A 15068-nucleotide genomic window follows, 5' to 3' on the forward strand; every position below is an offset into this window, starting at 1 on the left:
TGAACTCCGGGAGTTGGTGATGGACAGGGAGGCCTGGCGTGCTGTGGTTCAATGGGGTCACGAAGAGTCGGACACGACTGAGCGACGGAAATGAACTGAACTGAGGGCCTGCTTTCAGAGGCCTGTTTCAGAGGAGCCTCCCCAGGGTCACTGGGGAGGGGTGAGGGGCGCCTCTAGGGTCTCTTCTGTGAGAGCGCTAGTCGTACTCGCGAGGGCTCTGCTCCACCCGCAGGGCCTCCTGAAGGCTGCCCGTCCGTGCCATCGTGGTCGGGGCTGGGTGTCAACGTAGAATTTGGGGGAGCATAAACGTTCTGATCATGGGACTGAACTTCCCCGAATACCACTTAGGTTGTTTCTTCAGACCCATTAGAGGCTCACCCCTGCTTCTGCTCGCTCCCCCACCCCGCCTCCTGTTCCTCAGGGCTTGTGTAGAGAGATGGGCCATGGATCTGGCTGGCTGCCGGTTTCTCACTGGGTCAGCTCTTGGAAAGACATCTTAAGTATGGTTTTCTGCTGTCAGTCTTTGCAAGGCAAAGACTTCCATGTTTCTCCTCCATCTTATTTTTATTTCTCTATGCTATCTTCTGCTGTGTTTATAGGAAGTTCATTTTGCACCCGAGAACTGTCAGAATAATTCACCTTTGTTGGCTGTCATTCACTCTGCATACAGACTTGTTGCTTCCCCTCGCCCCATTTCTTTTTTTAAAAGTTAAGATATCAGTTCATTGGAGAAGGAAATGGCAACCCACTCCAGTAATCTTGTCTGGAAAACACCATGGACAGAGGAGCCTGGCAGGCTACAGTCCGTGGGATCACAAGAGTCAGACACGACTTAGCGACTAAACCATCCACCACTACAAAGTGAATATATGCCTAAAGATAATATGTGAAAAGGATATTTGCCATATACTAGCTAGTTTTTTGGTGGGAGGGTGGGAGTCAAGGAAGACTTGGGGTTATTTTTTCATCAACTTCCATTTTATACTTATTTATAATGGTCATTATTTTTACTAATGCTGTAAAACTATGAAAATGAATAAAATACTAAAAGTTTCATATAAAAAAATTTTAAAAAGATATCAGTTCATAATAACATAAAATTAACCATTTTAAAGGGTATAATTCATGAATTTTTTAAAAAGTATATTCTCTATATACTTGGGTAAATGCTACCACCGCTAACCTAATTCTTCACATTCCTTTTGGAGTGCTTGGGTGTTTTTGTTTTATTTTTTAATTTTCTTTACCTTGAGCTTTTTAACTCCTTAGTGGAATTTCACGTCATAAAACCTTAGGAGGTACGGTGACCAAGGTGGTGCTCTTTCTATCTCTGGTCTTTGCTTTGTTTTTATTCATTTTTGAGAGGGGGGAGTTTGTGGTGAAAGTTGTCAGACTGTTGAAAATTGTATTGCCTGTTAATTGGTAGGGTATTTGATTGTGTGTGTATAATCTCATTGTCTGTGGTTCAGAGGAGGAGAGAGTGAATACATGATCAGGTGGTAGAGAGGAAACAGGATTGTCACATGAAAATGATCATCTGGTATGACAGAGCCTCCAGTCTGTGTGATCTAGGGTGGTCTTTAAAGAGTGGCTTTAGACTTTTGGGTCTTATGAAATATGCAGTGTGTTCACTGTTTCTGTTCTTGTCTCAGTGTTAGGTTGGCCTGTTTTTACTGTGGCAGAAGTGTCAAACCCTTTCTGTGTGAGGTCTTAAGAAGTTCCATTGCCTGCGGCTCCAGACTGTCCGGTCAGGCGTCACTGCTTCCTGAGTGGTGAGCGCAGCAGCACAGCAGCCTGGCGCTGGAGCGAAGGCGCATCTGAGCGGAGTGAGCAGGCTTGGATTCGGCTCCTGTCCGGATAGTGTGAGCTTAAGTCCATCTCCTCCGTGGTGAGTAGGAATTAGTGTTGGCCGACTCAACTACCTGCTGGCTGTGTACTGTTTTTGTTCTTTTAAAACAACACACAGATGAAAATGCTCGAAAACGAAGTTGCTTGATGTCAGTTCTTAATACACGTATTGCATATTTACTTTTTGGTTTTATTTTTCTCAAAGCTATACATGTACTTTTTTGTATACTTTGCATATTGATTTTAAAAAATAACTGTTTTACTTTAGAGTAGTTCTGGGTTCACAGGAAAGCAGCCGCGATGGTGCAGAGCCCTCCTGAGGCTGCAGGGGCCCCAGTGGGCCTGTGCCCTGCGCTCCCGGCGCTGACCTGCTGGTCTTCTGCCTTTGTGCCAACTGAGGAATCAGCAGTGGCACATAATTGCTCACCAAACTCCACGTTTTATTTGGGTTTTCCTAGTTTTCTTCTTTTTCTGTCCCAGAACCCCATCCAGGGCATCATATCACATTGAATTTAGCTATCGTTTTTCCTGGTCTTTGACAGGCTGCCTTAGTGCTGTCTGACTCTGCAGCACTATGGACTGGAGCCCTCCAAGCTCCTCTGTCCATGGGACTCTCCAGGCGGGAGTACTGGAGTGGGTTGCCATAGCCTCCTGCAGGGGACCTTCCTGACCCAGGGATCAAACCTGTGTCTCCTCTGTCTCCTGTGTTGGCATGTGGGTTCTTTACCACTAGCGCCACTTAGGAAGCCTTTTGAGCAGTACTGGTCAGTATTTTATAGAATACCCCTCAATTTGTATTTGTCTGGTGTATTTCTCATAGTTAGATTGCATTTATGGGTTTGAGGGGAAGACCACTGGGCCCAGGAGTGGTTTCTAAACCATTCTGTCAAACAAACCAAGATTCCCTGGACTAATGGCTGATTCTAAGGCTAGGGTAGGGAGAATACAAGACGGGCCTAGAACATCTTGTGGTGCCAGAAAGTGCTTGAAAAACAAAATGATGGGCGTGTCAGGGGGCACAGAAGCAATGGAGAGCGTTCCCATGGCCAGAGCTGGAACAGTTCGAGCAACACAATAGTGTGGTATCTTTAATGATTAGTATTCTTAGGGATAGCCTGTGTAAAATGCTCTTTCCTAGTGGCATAGCGCTAAAGAATCTGCCTGCAGTGCAGGCAGCTGGGTTGGGAAGGTCCCCCGGAGAAGGAAGTGGCAGCCCACTCCAGCGTTGTTGCCTGGAGGATCACACAGACAGAGGGCGCTACAGTCCATGGGGCCAAAAAGAGCCAGACGCGACTCAGCCGCCAAACAGTAACGAAGCGTAAAGCCAGCTCCCACGGTCGACGCTGGCGCCAGCGATAGATGGGTGAGGAAAGAGGCCCTCTCCCAGACAGGAGCGGCTCTCAAAGCTCAACACGGCCTCTGGAAGAGTCCTTAATGCTCCTGCCCACCCCTGGGCTGCACTGAGGGACTTGCTGGTGTGTGGGGAGGCGACCTGCAGCGGGGGGCCCACACCCAGGGCCTCAGCAAGATGCTGAGACCGACATGGCTCAGGCGGGGCCCGGACTCCTGTGAGAGGCGACGAGAATGGTACGGTCTGCTTTCAGACAGTCTGAAAGTGTTGTCACATAGGGTTTTTGTCACTCTGTCCAGAAGTAACTGTTGTCATTTGTTCTGAGTGAAATGACGGCTTTTCTATGATGACCACCATTTCTAAGTAACATGCTGATATTGCTGTCTGATGGTTTCCAGTTTTGACTTCCCTCTGTAGATGTTTAGAGCTTGCCTGTTTTCTTGCCCCTCCTGACTACACAGGTGCGTCCTTTGCGTTGCCACAACCTCCCCATAGAATTGGACTTTCACTTGCTTAGGTCAGTCTTTACCGTTTGTATCTTTATCACTGTGGACGTGCCATAGCTGAGTCATGCAATAAACTGCTGACTCTTCCCTCTCCAATCTCTTGTTTTGTTCGGAGTTGATACTTGTTTTTATCTCCTTCAGCAGTTCAGTTCAGTCGCTCAGTCGTGTCCGACTCTTTGCGACCCCATGAATCGCAGCACGCCAGGCCTGCCTGTCCATTACCAACTCCCGGAGTTCACCCAAACTCACGTCCAACGAGTTGATGATGCCATCCAGCCATCTCATCCTCTGTCATCCCCTTCTCCTCCTGCCCCCAATCCTTCCCAGCATCAGAGTCTTTTCCAATGAGTCAATTCTTTGCAGGAGGTGGCCAAAGTATTGGATTTCAGCTTTAGCATCAGTCCTTCCAATGAACACCCAGGACTGATCTCCTTCAGAATGGACTGGTTGGATCTCCTTACAGTCCAAGGGACTCTCAAGAGTCTTCTCCAACACCACAGTTCAAAAGCATCAATTCTTCGGTGCTCAGCTTTCTTCACAGTCCGACTCTCACATCCATACATGACCACTGAAAAAACCATAGCCTTGACTAGATGGACCTTTGTTGGCAAAGTAATATCTCTGCTTTTTTGTATGTTATCTAGATTGGTCATAACTTTCCTTTCAAGGAGTAAGCATCTTTTAATTTCATGGCTGTAATCACCATCTGCAGTGATTTTGGAGCCCCCAAAAATAAAGTCTGACACTGTTTCCACTGTTTCCCCATCTATTTGCCATGAAGTGATGGGACCAGATGCCATGATCTTCATTTTCTGAATGTTGAGCTTTAAGCCAACTTTTTCACTCTCCTCATTTACTTTCATCAAGAGGCTTTTTAGTTCTTCACTTTGTGCCATAAGGGTGGTGTCATCTGCATATCTGAGGTTATTGATATTTCTCCCGGCAATCTTGATTCCACCTTGTGTTTGTCCAACGTTTCTCATGATGTACTCTGCATATAAGTTAAATAAGCAGGGTGACAATATACAGCCTTGACGTACTCTCTTTCCTATTTGGAACCAGTCTGTTGTTCCACGTCCAGTTCTAACTGTTGCTTCCTGACCTGCATACAGGTTTCTCAAGAGGCAGGTCAGGCGCCCTGGAGTCTTGAGTGCGGGTCCGTGTGTTGGGTGCAGGGATGTCTACCTGGTGCTCGCGCCTTCCCCGTGCGGAGCCCCCTCCTGTGCCGGAGCCCCCTCCCCGTGGGGAGCCCCCTCCCCGTGCAGAGCCCCGGTGTCCTCCTCTGCGCCATGTCGTCTGCTTTCTTGGCTTACCTTTGTTTTGGTTGAGTACGTCTTCAGTAGCCTGAGGAAGGCTGCATTGGGAGGTGACAATTTTTGAGACCTGTGACTGAAAATGTCATTCTTCTCACCGTTGACTGAGAGTCTGGCTGGCTGTAGAGTTCTAAATTGGAAGTAATTTCCTTTCAGAAGGTCGAAGGCATTTGTTTATTGCCTTTTGCTCCCAGGGTTGTTCTCGAGAAGTCTGAAGTCGCTCTGATTGTTTTGACTCTCTGCACGGCCTCTCCCTGCCCTGGTGTGTAGAATATTCCTTTGTCACCTCGATGTTTTCTTGAAAAAATAGTCCTTCGGTAAAGTCTGACTCCTAAGCCTAGAACAGTGTCTGGCGTAGAATTGGGGGCTCAATAAATGTTTATTGAGTGAAGGGCTGTTACTGTCTTTGGGTCGTTTGGCGGCGAGGGCCGGGCTGCCTGGTCTGGAGGCCTGGTGGAGGTTGGGGGGCTCCTCCAGCTTCTCTCTGGTGTGGCCGAGCTCAGTTCTCACATTCCCCTGCCAGGCTTCATTGGACCTGGTGGTCTTTCTCAGTTTAGAGCCCCAAGCTAATATTGTACCGGATTGTCCGCTCTAAATTGTCCCATTCCCGTCGTTCCTAGCAGGAGTTGGTTGTAACTCTGAAGAGTTCTCTTTTTACCCCTGGTGTGTTAGAGAAAGTAAAAACCACTCTTGTCATAAAGGACAAGTGATGTTAAAGAACAGGTTGAAAGGAAGAATGAGTTGCAGCATGTGGTGTGAGCTGTTTGCTGTTTTGCGTATCAGCTCTCGGATCACTTCAAAGCAGAGGTGAGGGAGCAGAGTGTGCACCTTAGCGGTCTTGTGCTCACAGCGTCTCTGTGTTAGTTACCGTTGCTGGTCCTCCCTTTCAGTCACTGTCGAGGCCCAGATCCTCGCCCTGCCCGAGTCACGTGAAGCACGTATGCCGCACACAGAAGGGAGGCGGTTGCTTGTCCATCTCGTTTCGAGCTTGAGTGTGCAGGGCTCAGTCCCTTCCTTCTTAGTGAAGGGCTCGTGTTTTGGTTTCCTGTGTTTCCCAGGGGCAGGGCAGCCTTTCAAAAGGAGAACCTGTGTTTTTGAAGTGGCATTTTAAAAAGAAGTAAGAATTATTTTTAGGTTACAGAATGCTCCAGGCAGGATTTAATTGTGGGTCTGAATGTGGAGATAAGCTAGATTCGTATTACTTCTCAATTCTGACCATAGTGTGGTCAGATGAGTAAATGATTGCAATAAATCCTTGGACATGAGACTGGTAGTGTGTGTGTGTGATTTACTGAAGTACAGTTGGTTTACAGATACACACACACACACTCTTCTCCACTGTGGTTTCTCATAGGACATTGAATGTAGCTCCCTGTGCTGTACGGTAGGGCCTTGTTTATCCATTCTGTGTATAATAGCTTGTATCTGCTAATCCTGAACTCCATTCCATGCCTCCTCAGCCCCCTGACAACCAGAAGTCTGTCCTGTACAGCTGTTGCGACTCCTGTATATTAAAAATGCCTATCAAAGCTGTTATACTGGAGCTTCCCTGGTGGTCTAGTGGTTAAGATTATGCTTTGCAATGCAGGGGGCCCAGGTTCGATCCTTGGTTGGGGAACTAAGTATTCCCTAACTCATGCCATGGGGCACCTAAGCCTGCAAACCACAACTCGAGAGTCAGTGTGCCACAAGGAAAGAGCTGCTGTGCCACAGCTAAGACCCGATGCAGCCAAACAAATAATATTAAAAAAAAACTGTTATATACACTATTGGATAAAAATTACAAAGACTGAATCAGTGTTTAAAGTAATGGAAACAAAAATAGTTCTAAAGTCAAATAAAACTTACGCTTTAGGATTATTTTTGTCTTCATTATTTTACTTAGCGACTGTTATCATTTGCAGTCAGAGTAGAGAATTTATTGGGGACTTGAATCCTGAGAGTTGGAAGTTAGTAATAATAGCTTTGCCTGTTGAACTGTGGATTTAAGAGATTTGATACGAAGAAGGACTTCTTGTGTTTTAGGAACTCAATTCAGATGTTAGATTTCTCAGGTTCTGCCTTGGATCATGCAGTTAAGTATCTAGTCCGTTGCCTTCCCAGAGGAATAACGGGGCTTGAAAGAGCTCTCTTTTTGGAAATAAAAGCACAGTAAACAATTTCACAGTGAGAGACTTTATTTTTTTGGGCTCCAAAATCACTGCAGATGGTGACTGCAGCCATGAAATTAAAAGACGCTTGCTCCTTGGAAGAAAAGTTATGACCAACCTAGACAGCATTTTAAAAAGCAGAGACATTACTTTGCCAGCAAAGGTCCAGCTAGTCAAAGGTATGGCTTTTCTAGTAGTCATGTGTGGATGTGAGAGTTGGACTATAAAGAAAGCTGGGCGCCAAAGAATTGATGCTTTTGAACTGTGGTGTTGGAGAAGACCCTTTGAGAGTCTCTTGGACTGCAAGGAGATCCAACCAGTCCATCCTAAAGGAAATCAGTCCTGAATATTCATTGGAAGAACTGATGCTGAAGCTGAAACTCCAATACTTTGGCCAGCTGATGCAAAGAACTGACTCACTGGAAAAGACCCGGATGCTGGGGAAGATTGAAGGCGGGAGAAGAAGGGGACAACAGAGGATGAGATGGCTGAATGGCATCACCGACTCAGTGGACATGAGTTTGAGCAAGCTTCTGGAGTTGATGATGTACAGGGAAGCCTGGCGTGCTGCAGTCCATGGGGTCGCAGAGTTGGACACGACTGAGTGACTGAACTGAAACAATTTCATGTGGTTAATTAGAGTAGCCTGAGGCCAGATGTTGTGTGTGTCACTGAGGGGAAGGAGAGGGGAGTATTTCTGAGCCCTTAACCTCGGTCCCAGGTCAAGTGTGTATCCGTGCCACTGGACATCGAGGTGAGATTGAGGCTCCAGTTCACAAGGCAGGTGAGCGAAAGGCAGGGTGTCTGATTGGACTTGGATGCGCCGCCCCTGAAGCGGCTTCCCTGGGTACCTGTGAGCTGTGCCGGGCCTGTGCCAGCCGAGTCCTCCTCCTGTGTAGTCTCCTCCGGGCACGCTCCTCAGCAGGGCTGGAGGAGGGCTGACGAGCCCGGGTGTCTGAGGTCACCTGGAGGCCAGTGCTTTTTTCCTTTTAGACGTCACTGTGGCCTCTGCCTTAAATCTTTGAGCTCTTCACTGTGATGGTCTGCAAAATAGTGTTTCCCCAGAAAGGTGGTTTCCAGATCAGACTTCAGTGGCAGATTTTTATTTTTTGGCTGCGTCGTGTGTCTTGCAGGACCTTCATTCCCTGACCAGGCACCGGGCCCAGGCAGTAACAGCAAAGAGCTCTGACCACCTGGCCGCCAGGGGACCCCTCAGAGTGCCTTGGTTACACAGACTCTTACCAGTCTTGTCTTCTAGTTTTCTGCTATTTTATTCATAGAACGCTCTTTACCTTCACCTGTATGTGCATAGATCTTTGCCTAAATTTTATTCTGGTTTCTTGTGGGTTTTTTTTTTTTAAACCTTGAATTCTTTATTCAGTATGGAATTTATTTTAGTGTACAGTGAGGGTGGGAATGCGTCTTCTTTCCCCCTAAGTAGACAGTTGTCTCATGCTTTTTTTAGATACCCTACGTTTGGTTATAATGGCCTAGCTTGCAGATGAGAGAGACACTGAGCAGACTGAGTCTAGGTGCCACTGTGTGCTCTCCTGTGATGAAGCAGCAGCAGTTGTGTCCGCGTGATGGTGATCCCAGTGGGAGGTGAGGAGGCTGTTGGGATAAAGGCGTGTGCCTGAGGAGTAGCGTGAGGTATGAGCTGGGGAGATGGACGGTTTGGAGAGTCTTGTTCTTGTAACACAGTATTTGAAACGTTATCTTGTGGATGAGGTAGTGAAGGTATTTTGTGTTTATTGTAGAGGGCAGAGGTTGGCTCAGTGGGTAGAAGTTACAAGGGGAGCTGGTATCAACGTAGCAGGAGGAGTCACTTCCTAACTGAACTCTGGAGCAGCCTGCCACGGACTGTCCAGCAAAGTGCTGAGCTGTAGTCCTGTGTCTGCAGGCCTGGGGGGGCCATTTGTCAGGGGCGTTCCTGACACCTCCGCTCCCGGGAGGGGTGTGCTGAGTCCTGTGTGGGTGCTCTGTGGCCACTGTTCTCAGTGCCTCGCCTGCACCCGCTCCATGCACCGGGGCCTGCAGGGGCCTGCACCCGCTCCATGCACCAGAGCCTGCAGGGGCCTGCACCCGCTCCATGCACCGGGGCCTGCAGGGGCGGTCTGCCACCCATAGCGCCCAGGAGGGTTGGGCCTTGCCGTGCTGTGGGGAAGGCTCATGGCAGAGCCAGGCCTCCGGCTACCCGCTGCACCGTGAGAACTGTGGGCCCAGGAACATTGGGATTCTATGCTTAATTTTCTTTTAAGAGTTTTTAAAAAACCTGCCTTAAGTGACTGTTTTTGGGGGGTGGGCTGTGTGCGTGCGCGCATGCGTGCATCCACATAACGTTTGTACTCGTTATTCTTGTGTGTGGTAAAACTGTTACAGGAGTGTGTGAGCACGCAGTGCCCTGTGGCTGGTGGTGTTACATATTCCTTAAAGAATTAAAGTTGGGTTTCTTTAAATGGATTTACTTACTTGAGGCATCTCCTTAATTAAAGTGGCCGTTCTTTTCATCTTGTCTCGCTTTTGTTCCTGTAGTAAAGTCTGCCTTGTGTGGTTTTCCTACTTTTATGTAAACACTCTGTTCCCCTTTCTCTTTTTCGTGAACAAGACGGTCCCCCCTTCCCTTTTCAGCTACTGCTACGACCTGAAGAGGTGTGACACTGCCCATCCTTAGAGCCCGACAGGGTTTGGTCTGTACAGACACGACCGAGCAGTTGCTGGCGCGGTGCGTGGCTGTCTGGGGAGAGGCGGGGCACCTGAGGCGGTCGTGGGCTGGAAAGTGAGTGCAGCGTGTCTGTGTGCCCCCAGTGTCCCCCCCGCCCACCCCTGCTCCTGCCGTTAGAGTGCAGGGGTCTCCGAGCCTCCCTCCCGAATCCTGGAACGCCTGTCTGTATTCCCGCCTCCACACTGCTCCCTGGGAATGAGGACTTTGCTTTCACTGTTGTGCCTGAGTCCAGTCCCTGCTTGGTGACTGAAAGTGAAAGTGAAGTCTCAGTCGTGTCCGACTCTGTGACCCCATGGACTGTAGCCTACCAGGCTCCTCTGTCCATGGGATTTTCCAGGCAATAGTACTGGAGTGGATTGCCATTTCCTTCTCCAGGGGATCTTCCCAACCCAGGGATTGAACCTGGGTCTCCCGCATTGTAGATAGACGCTTTACTGTCTGAGCCACCAGGGAACTGAGATCCTGCCAAAAAGCCTGTTCCCTGTGCCCGGCGTCTGTCAGTCCATCCATTCACTGGATGGTCTGTGGGCACAGGAGCTGTCCTGGGTAGTGTGCATCCGGCGGGCCACAGGGTCGAGTCCTCCTGCCTTATAGATGGAGCTCACACCCACGGGGGTATAAGATACGAGAGAACAGAGGTTCTGGCGTCGCAGGTGCTCTGCGGGAGGTCACCCTGACACGATGATTCCGACTTCCATCCCTGTCACTCTCCTGAACAGGCTTTCCTGATGGTCACTGTTTATGGCCTTAAAACAAATGAATTGTGGGGTTTAAAGGCAGACACTGAAAGCTAAGAGATGATAGTAGAAAGAGCCGTTGCTTCGTTTCAGCTGTCGTCACCACTTTGCTGACGTCGTGTTATGCCGTGCCCTTCTTGTTTAATTGTTTACCTTCTCGGCTGTGCTGGGTCTTGGTTGCTGCCAGTTGCCAGGGACCAGCCCCGGCTGATCCAGGGTATTCGAAGGGGAGACAGCGTCGGCGACTATTTATGTATGTATTCATCAAAGATATAAAGAATAATAGAATGAGGATAGCTCAGTAGGAAAATTCAGTGGAGAAAAGAAGCTGAGTAGCTTGGTTTACGCGGAAAATCAATATAACCCGTGACACCAGGTTAGCTCTGACCACAGAGGCCGCAGGCGCCCTCTCGAATAGCGGAAGGTGCCCCACCTTAGACACCTCTAGTGGGTCTTAGAAGCCCAGGCAAATAAATGGTCGCAGAGGATATCTGCGCTCCAGATGGACACTCAGCTGGAAATTGAGGGGAAGAATGACATGGGGAGACCAAGCGTTGGTGAGCAAGGCCCGTAGCTTTATTTTCAACAGGGGCTTATATACCCTAAGTTACACATAGAGGATAATAGGGGATGCAAAGTCAGCAGTCTTTGATCCTTATCAAAAACCAGGATTTCTTTCCTGCACATTTATCGTATACAAATGGTTTAGGTGATTTACATCATTTTCTGGCCAGAAGGCTTATTGACATTTTATGACTCTTGACAACGACTTATCAACAAAGACTTATTTTCTCAGAGTAATTATTTTAAGGTTTGGCGCCATCTTCCGAAGATAAAATTGCATTCCTATAGGGCGGATGTGTAATGGGTTTACAACAAAGGAAAGAATTTATTACCTTAAGGGTCTAAAGTTACTAACACCAAGGCCACTACTTATTTTTTCTACATACCAACTATATTAATTAATACACATTCAAGGATACAATACAGGGAATGTGAAAACTTGGCAGAAAGCATTGGTTCATCAATGAAATCTTTTACTAGTTTTATTCTGACAGTTTCTAACTCTCTGAGAGGCTCTAAGCTATTTGAACATCCTAAGCTTCCCGTGCCTCTCGAGGCTGGGAGACTGTAAACAATCGTATGCATAGCTGTAGGAGTCCGGGTAAACTTGTCAGGCGAGTTAGAGAGCTATCTGAGGGGTTTGGATTTAAACACTCCTAATTGCCCAGGAACTTTATTAATTGGAGCTGTAAGTTAACTCTTTGTCAGAGAGAGCGAGATGGTGGTAGGGGACAGCCCCCAGTAAAGTCAGAGGTGAGAGCACAAAGCAATAAAGTAGGCAGACTCTGGTTTTTTGGGGGGTAGATGCTCGAGAATATCCAGGGGGACTCCTGAGGCTCGATCCTGCCTTTGCATATGCCGAGCCTCCTTCCTCATGACCTTTGTCACGAGTGGAATGTCTCTCGCCGGCTCCCGGCAGCCAGTGGGTTTTCTCTGGTCGCAGTGTGGGAGCTGTTCCTGCTGCGGCTCCCAGCTCTAGAGCGAGCGCTCAGTCGTGGCTCACGGGCTCAGTTCTGCAGCCTGCGGACACCGTGTCCCCCACGTTGGCAGGCAGATGCTTCTCCACTAGACCACCAGAGACGTCCCCCCGGAGTCTTCCCAGCACTGGTCATGCCCCGTGTCACCAGGCTGCAGTCAGGCGCAGTCCTCTTGCCGCTCTGATTGCTCTGCATTCCTTTGCTGGTTTCTCTTTTTCTAGCTGTGACTCTTTCTCAAGGTTTTATCTGGCAAATATGTGATGGAATTTACTGACCCTTCTGCATTTCATTAAGGAGAAAACAGCTGGTAAACACTCAGAGGGAAGTTTGCTCACTGAGGCCGTGTGTCTTGGAAATGCCATGCGGATGTTCTGCTGCTTTTGATGCTTGTCGTTACTCTCATTCCTGTAAAAAAATTCAGACAGAAGCCAGAAAAGTAATTAATTTGGTCTGCGAAGGAGAAACAGAAACAGTGTAGTGTAGTATTTCAAGGGAACAAGTCATAATGTACTTACTTATTATTCACCTGTAAAAATGCTGATTTAAAAGTCTTCATGTGTGTACTTTACTAGAGGTGTAACATAAATTAAGCCTGTAATGCGATGTCTGACTCTTTTCTTTTTGTGTTCTAGAATGTATGACAACATGTCCACAATGGTGTACATGAAGGAAGACAAGTTGGAGAAGCTCACGCAGGATGAAATTATTTCCAAGACAAAGCAAGTAATCCAGGGGCTGGAAGCTCTGAAGAATGAGCATAATTCCATTTTGCAGAGTTTACTGGAGACACTAAAGTGTTTGAAGAAAGATGACGAAAGTAATCTGGTGGAGGAGAAATCAAACATGATCCGAAAGTCACTGGAGATGTTGGAGCTTGGCCTGAGTGAGGCTCAGGTATGGCCTCATGACGTGACCATGAACTTGCCAATCTGGGAAAATGGAGACTTTGTTTGAAATCGAGGTTTAAACTAGAGGGTAGATACTTATAGAATAATCGAAATCAGCTTATATGTGGGTTATGTATGCTATGAAAATGATGATTGATTTGGGCATCCGATCAGATCAGATCAGATCAGATCAGTCGCTCAGTCATGTCCGACTCTTTGCGACCCCATGAATCGCAGCACGCCAGGCCTTCCTGTCCATCACCAACTCCCGGAGTTCACCCAAACTCAACGTCCATCGAGTCAGTGATGCCATCCAGCCATCTCATCCTCTGTCGTCCCCTTCTCCTCTTGCCCCCAATCTCTCCCAGCATCAGAGTCTTTTCCAATGAGTCAGCTCTTCGCATGAGATGGCCAAAGTAGTGGAGTTTCAGCTTTAGCATCAGTCCTTCCAAAGAACACCCAGGGCTGATCTCCTTCAGTATGGACTGGTTGGATCTCCTTGCAGTCCAAGGGACTCTCAAGAGGCTTCTCCAACACCACAGTTCAAAAGCATCGATTCTTCGGCGCTCAGCCTTCTTCACTGTCTAACTCTCACATCCATACATGACCATGCCTCAGTTTTAAAAAATAATGTGAAAACAGAGGTAACCCTTTGTGTCAGTTAGGGTTTGATTCGGTGCACAAGAAGCAAAAGCAGCGGCTCAAATGTCAGAGTCGGATGTAGACCACATAACCGTGTGGGCTGTCCCAGATGGCCCTGCTTCCCTTTCCAGGAGCGGGCGGAGATGCCCCTCAGCGACACGGGGGGACATGCAGACGGGCTGCACTCACTTCCAGCCCGCGACTGCCTCAGGTGCCCCGCCTCTCCCCAGAAAGCCATGCCCCACGCCAGCAACTGCTCGGTCGTGTCTGTACAGACCAGACCCCGTCCTAGCCCAGGCTCTAGAGCTGCATGGTTGTTGGGTCCCTGCCCCTGCTGCCCTGCACCCCGGCCCGCCTGTCTCGTGGAACAAGACAGTCCAGCTGCAGCCCCATGACCCAGTCCTGTGACTGTGAAGGGTGCAGGAAGGTCGTGCCTCCCTCTGCTTCCTTGAACTGTGCCTGGCACTCTGCTTACATTTCATTGATTCCACGGGCACATCTAGTTGTGAGGGACGCTGGAGGATGGAGCCTTTCCCCTTAAAGTTCCAGGTTCTTATGCCTAAGGAAGAAGGATGAAAGAGTGTTGGCCAGCAGCTCACTGTGAGTGTGAACCTCCTTTGTCAGGCTGGCAGATACTGGAGTTAAAAGGAAGAGGAGGAAAGAGCCCCCTATCCTAGACTTTGAGGTTTTAGACCTGGGAGGGTAATAAGAAGGCAGGGTAGGTGCACGGAGTGCAGAGGACAGACTGACCGAAGCCAGCCTTCCTCCGCAGCCCGTGTCCTCCCAGGAGCTTGTCTCTGCCCCAGGCAGGCCCTTCCCTGAGGCCCATCAGTGCACCCCCGGCAGAGCCCAGTGGGCACCTCCGCCTGCGAGTGCATCAGGGCGTCACGGCTCTCACTGTTGGCCACAGAGCCTCCCTCCCTTCCCCTGCAGTGGCGAGGGCGACTTGCCCCGTAACCAGCCCGCTCTGCACATGTGTGTGTGTGTGTACGTGGCGTTTGCTCACGGCAGAGAGTCTCTGAGAAATTCTCTTGGCACCACCTAGATAGAAAATGAAAACACGGCTTCAGTAGAACAGTAGCCGCCTGTCCACTGCTAGTCCGTTAGAGGTGCTTTCAGGTAGAAAAAAACTAATTTTTTTATACATGTTCTGAGCATGTCAATATTCTTTTTTTTTTTTTTCAAGAGAGAAGGAAGAGGCGTTTAATTTAGCTGTTGTCTCAGTCAGATCTGGCTGCTAGAACAGAATGCCGTCAGGTCAGGGCTTCAGCAGTGGGCATTTGTTTTCCGCAGTTCTGGAGGCTGCAAGTTCGAGGTCAGGGTATCAGCATGGTTGGCTTCTGGTGGGAGCCCTCTTGGTTTCCCGAGGGA

General features: G+C 48.6%; 1 protein-coding gene across 17 annotated transcripts in view; it reads left to right on the forward strand.

Annotated features, from left to right (window-relative positions):
* KLC1 (kinesin light chain 1) overlaps positions 1–15068 on the forward strand; it is a 66640-nt gene that overhangs the window by 9158 nt on the left and 42414 nt on the right. For 16 of the 17 annotated variants that reach the window (XR_011562746.1, XR_011562744.1, XR_011562743.1 and 13 more), the window contains one exon: positions 12801–13062. Coding sequence is in view for 12 of the 17 variants with exons in the window: in XM_019983344.2 (XP_019838903.1) it covers positions 12802–13062 (261 nt within the window). In the remaining 5 variants the exon portion in view is untranslated. Of the gene's footprint in view, positions 1–1652; positions 1889–12800; positions 13063–15068 lie in introns of those variants that run through there. The other variant, XR_011562747.1, reaches the window with a different exon arrangement.

This window comes from Bos indicus, chromosome 21 (genome assembly GCF_029378745.1).
Source record: "Bos indicus isolate NIAB-ARS_2022 breed Sahiwal x Tharparkar chromosome 21, NIAB-ARS_B.indTharparkar_mat_pri_1.0, whole genome shotgun sequence".
NCBI classification, from domain to species: domain Eukaryota; kingdom Metazoa; phylum Chordata; class Mammalia; order Artiodactyla; family Bovidae; genus Bos; species Bos indicus.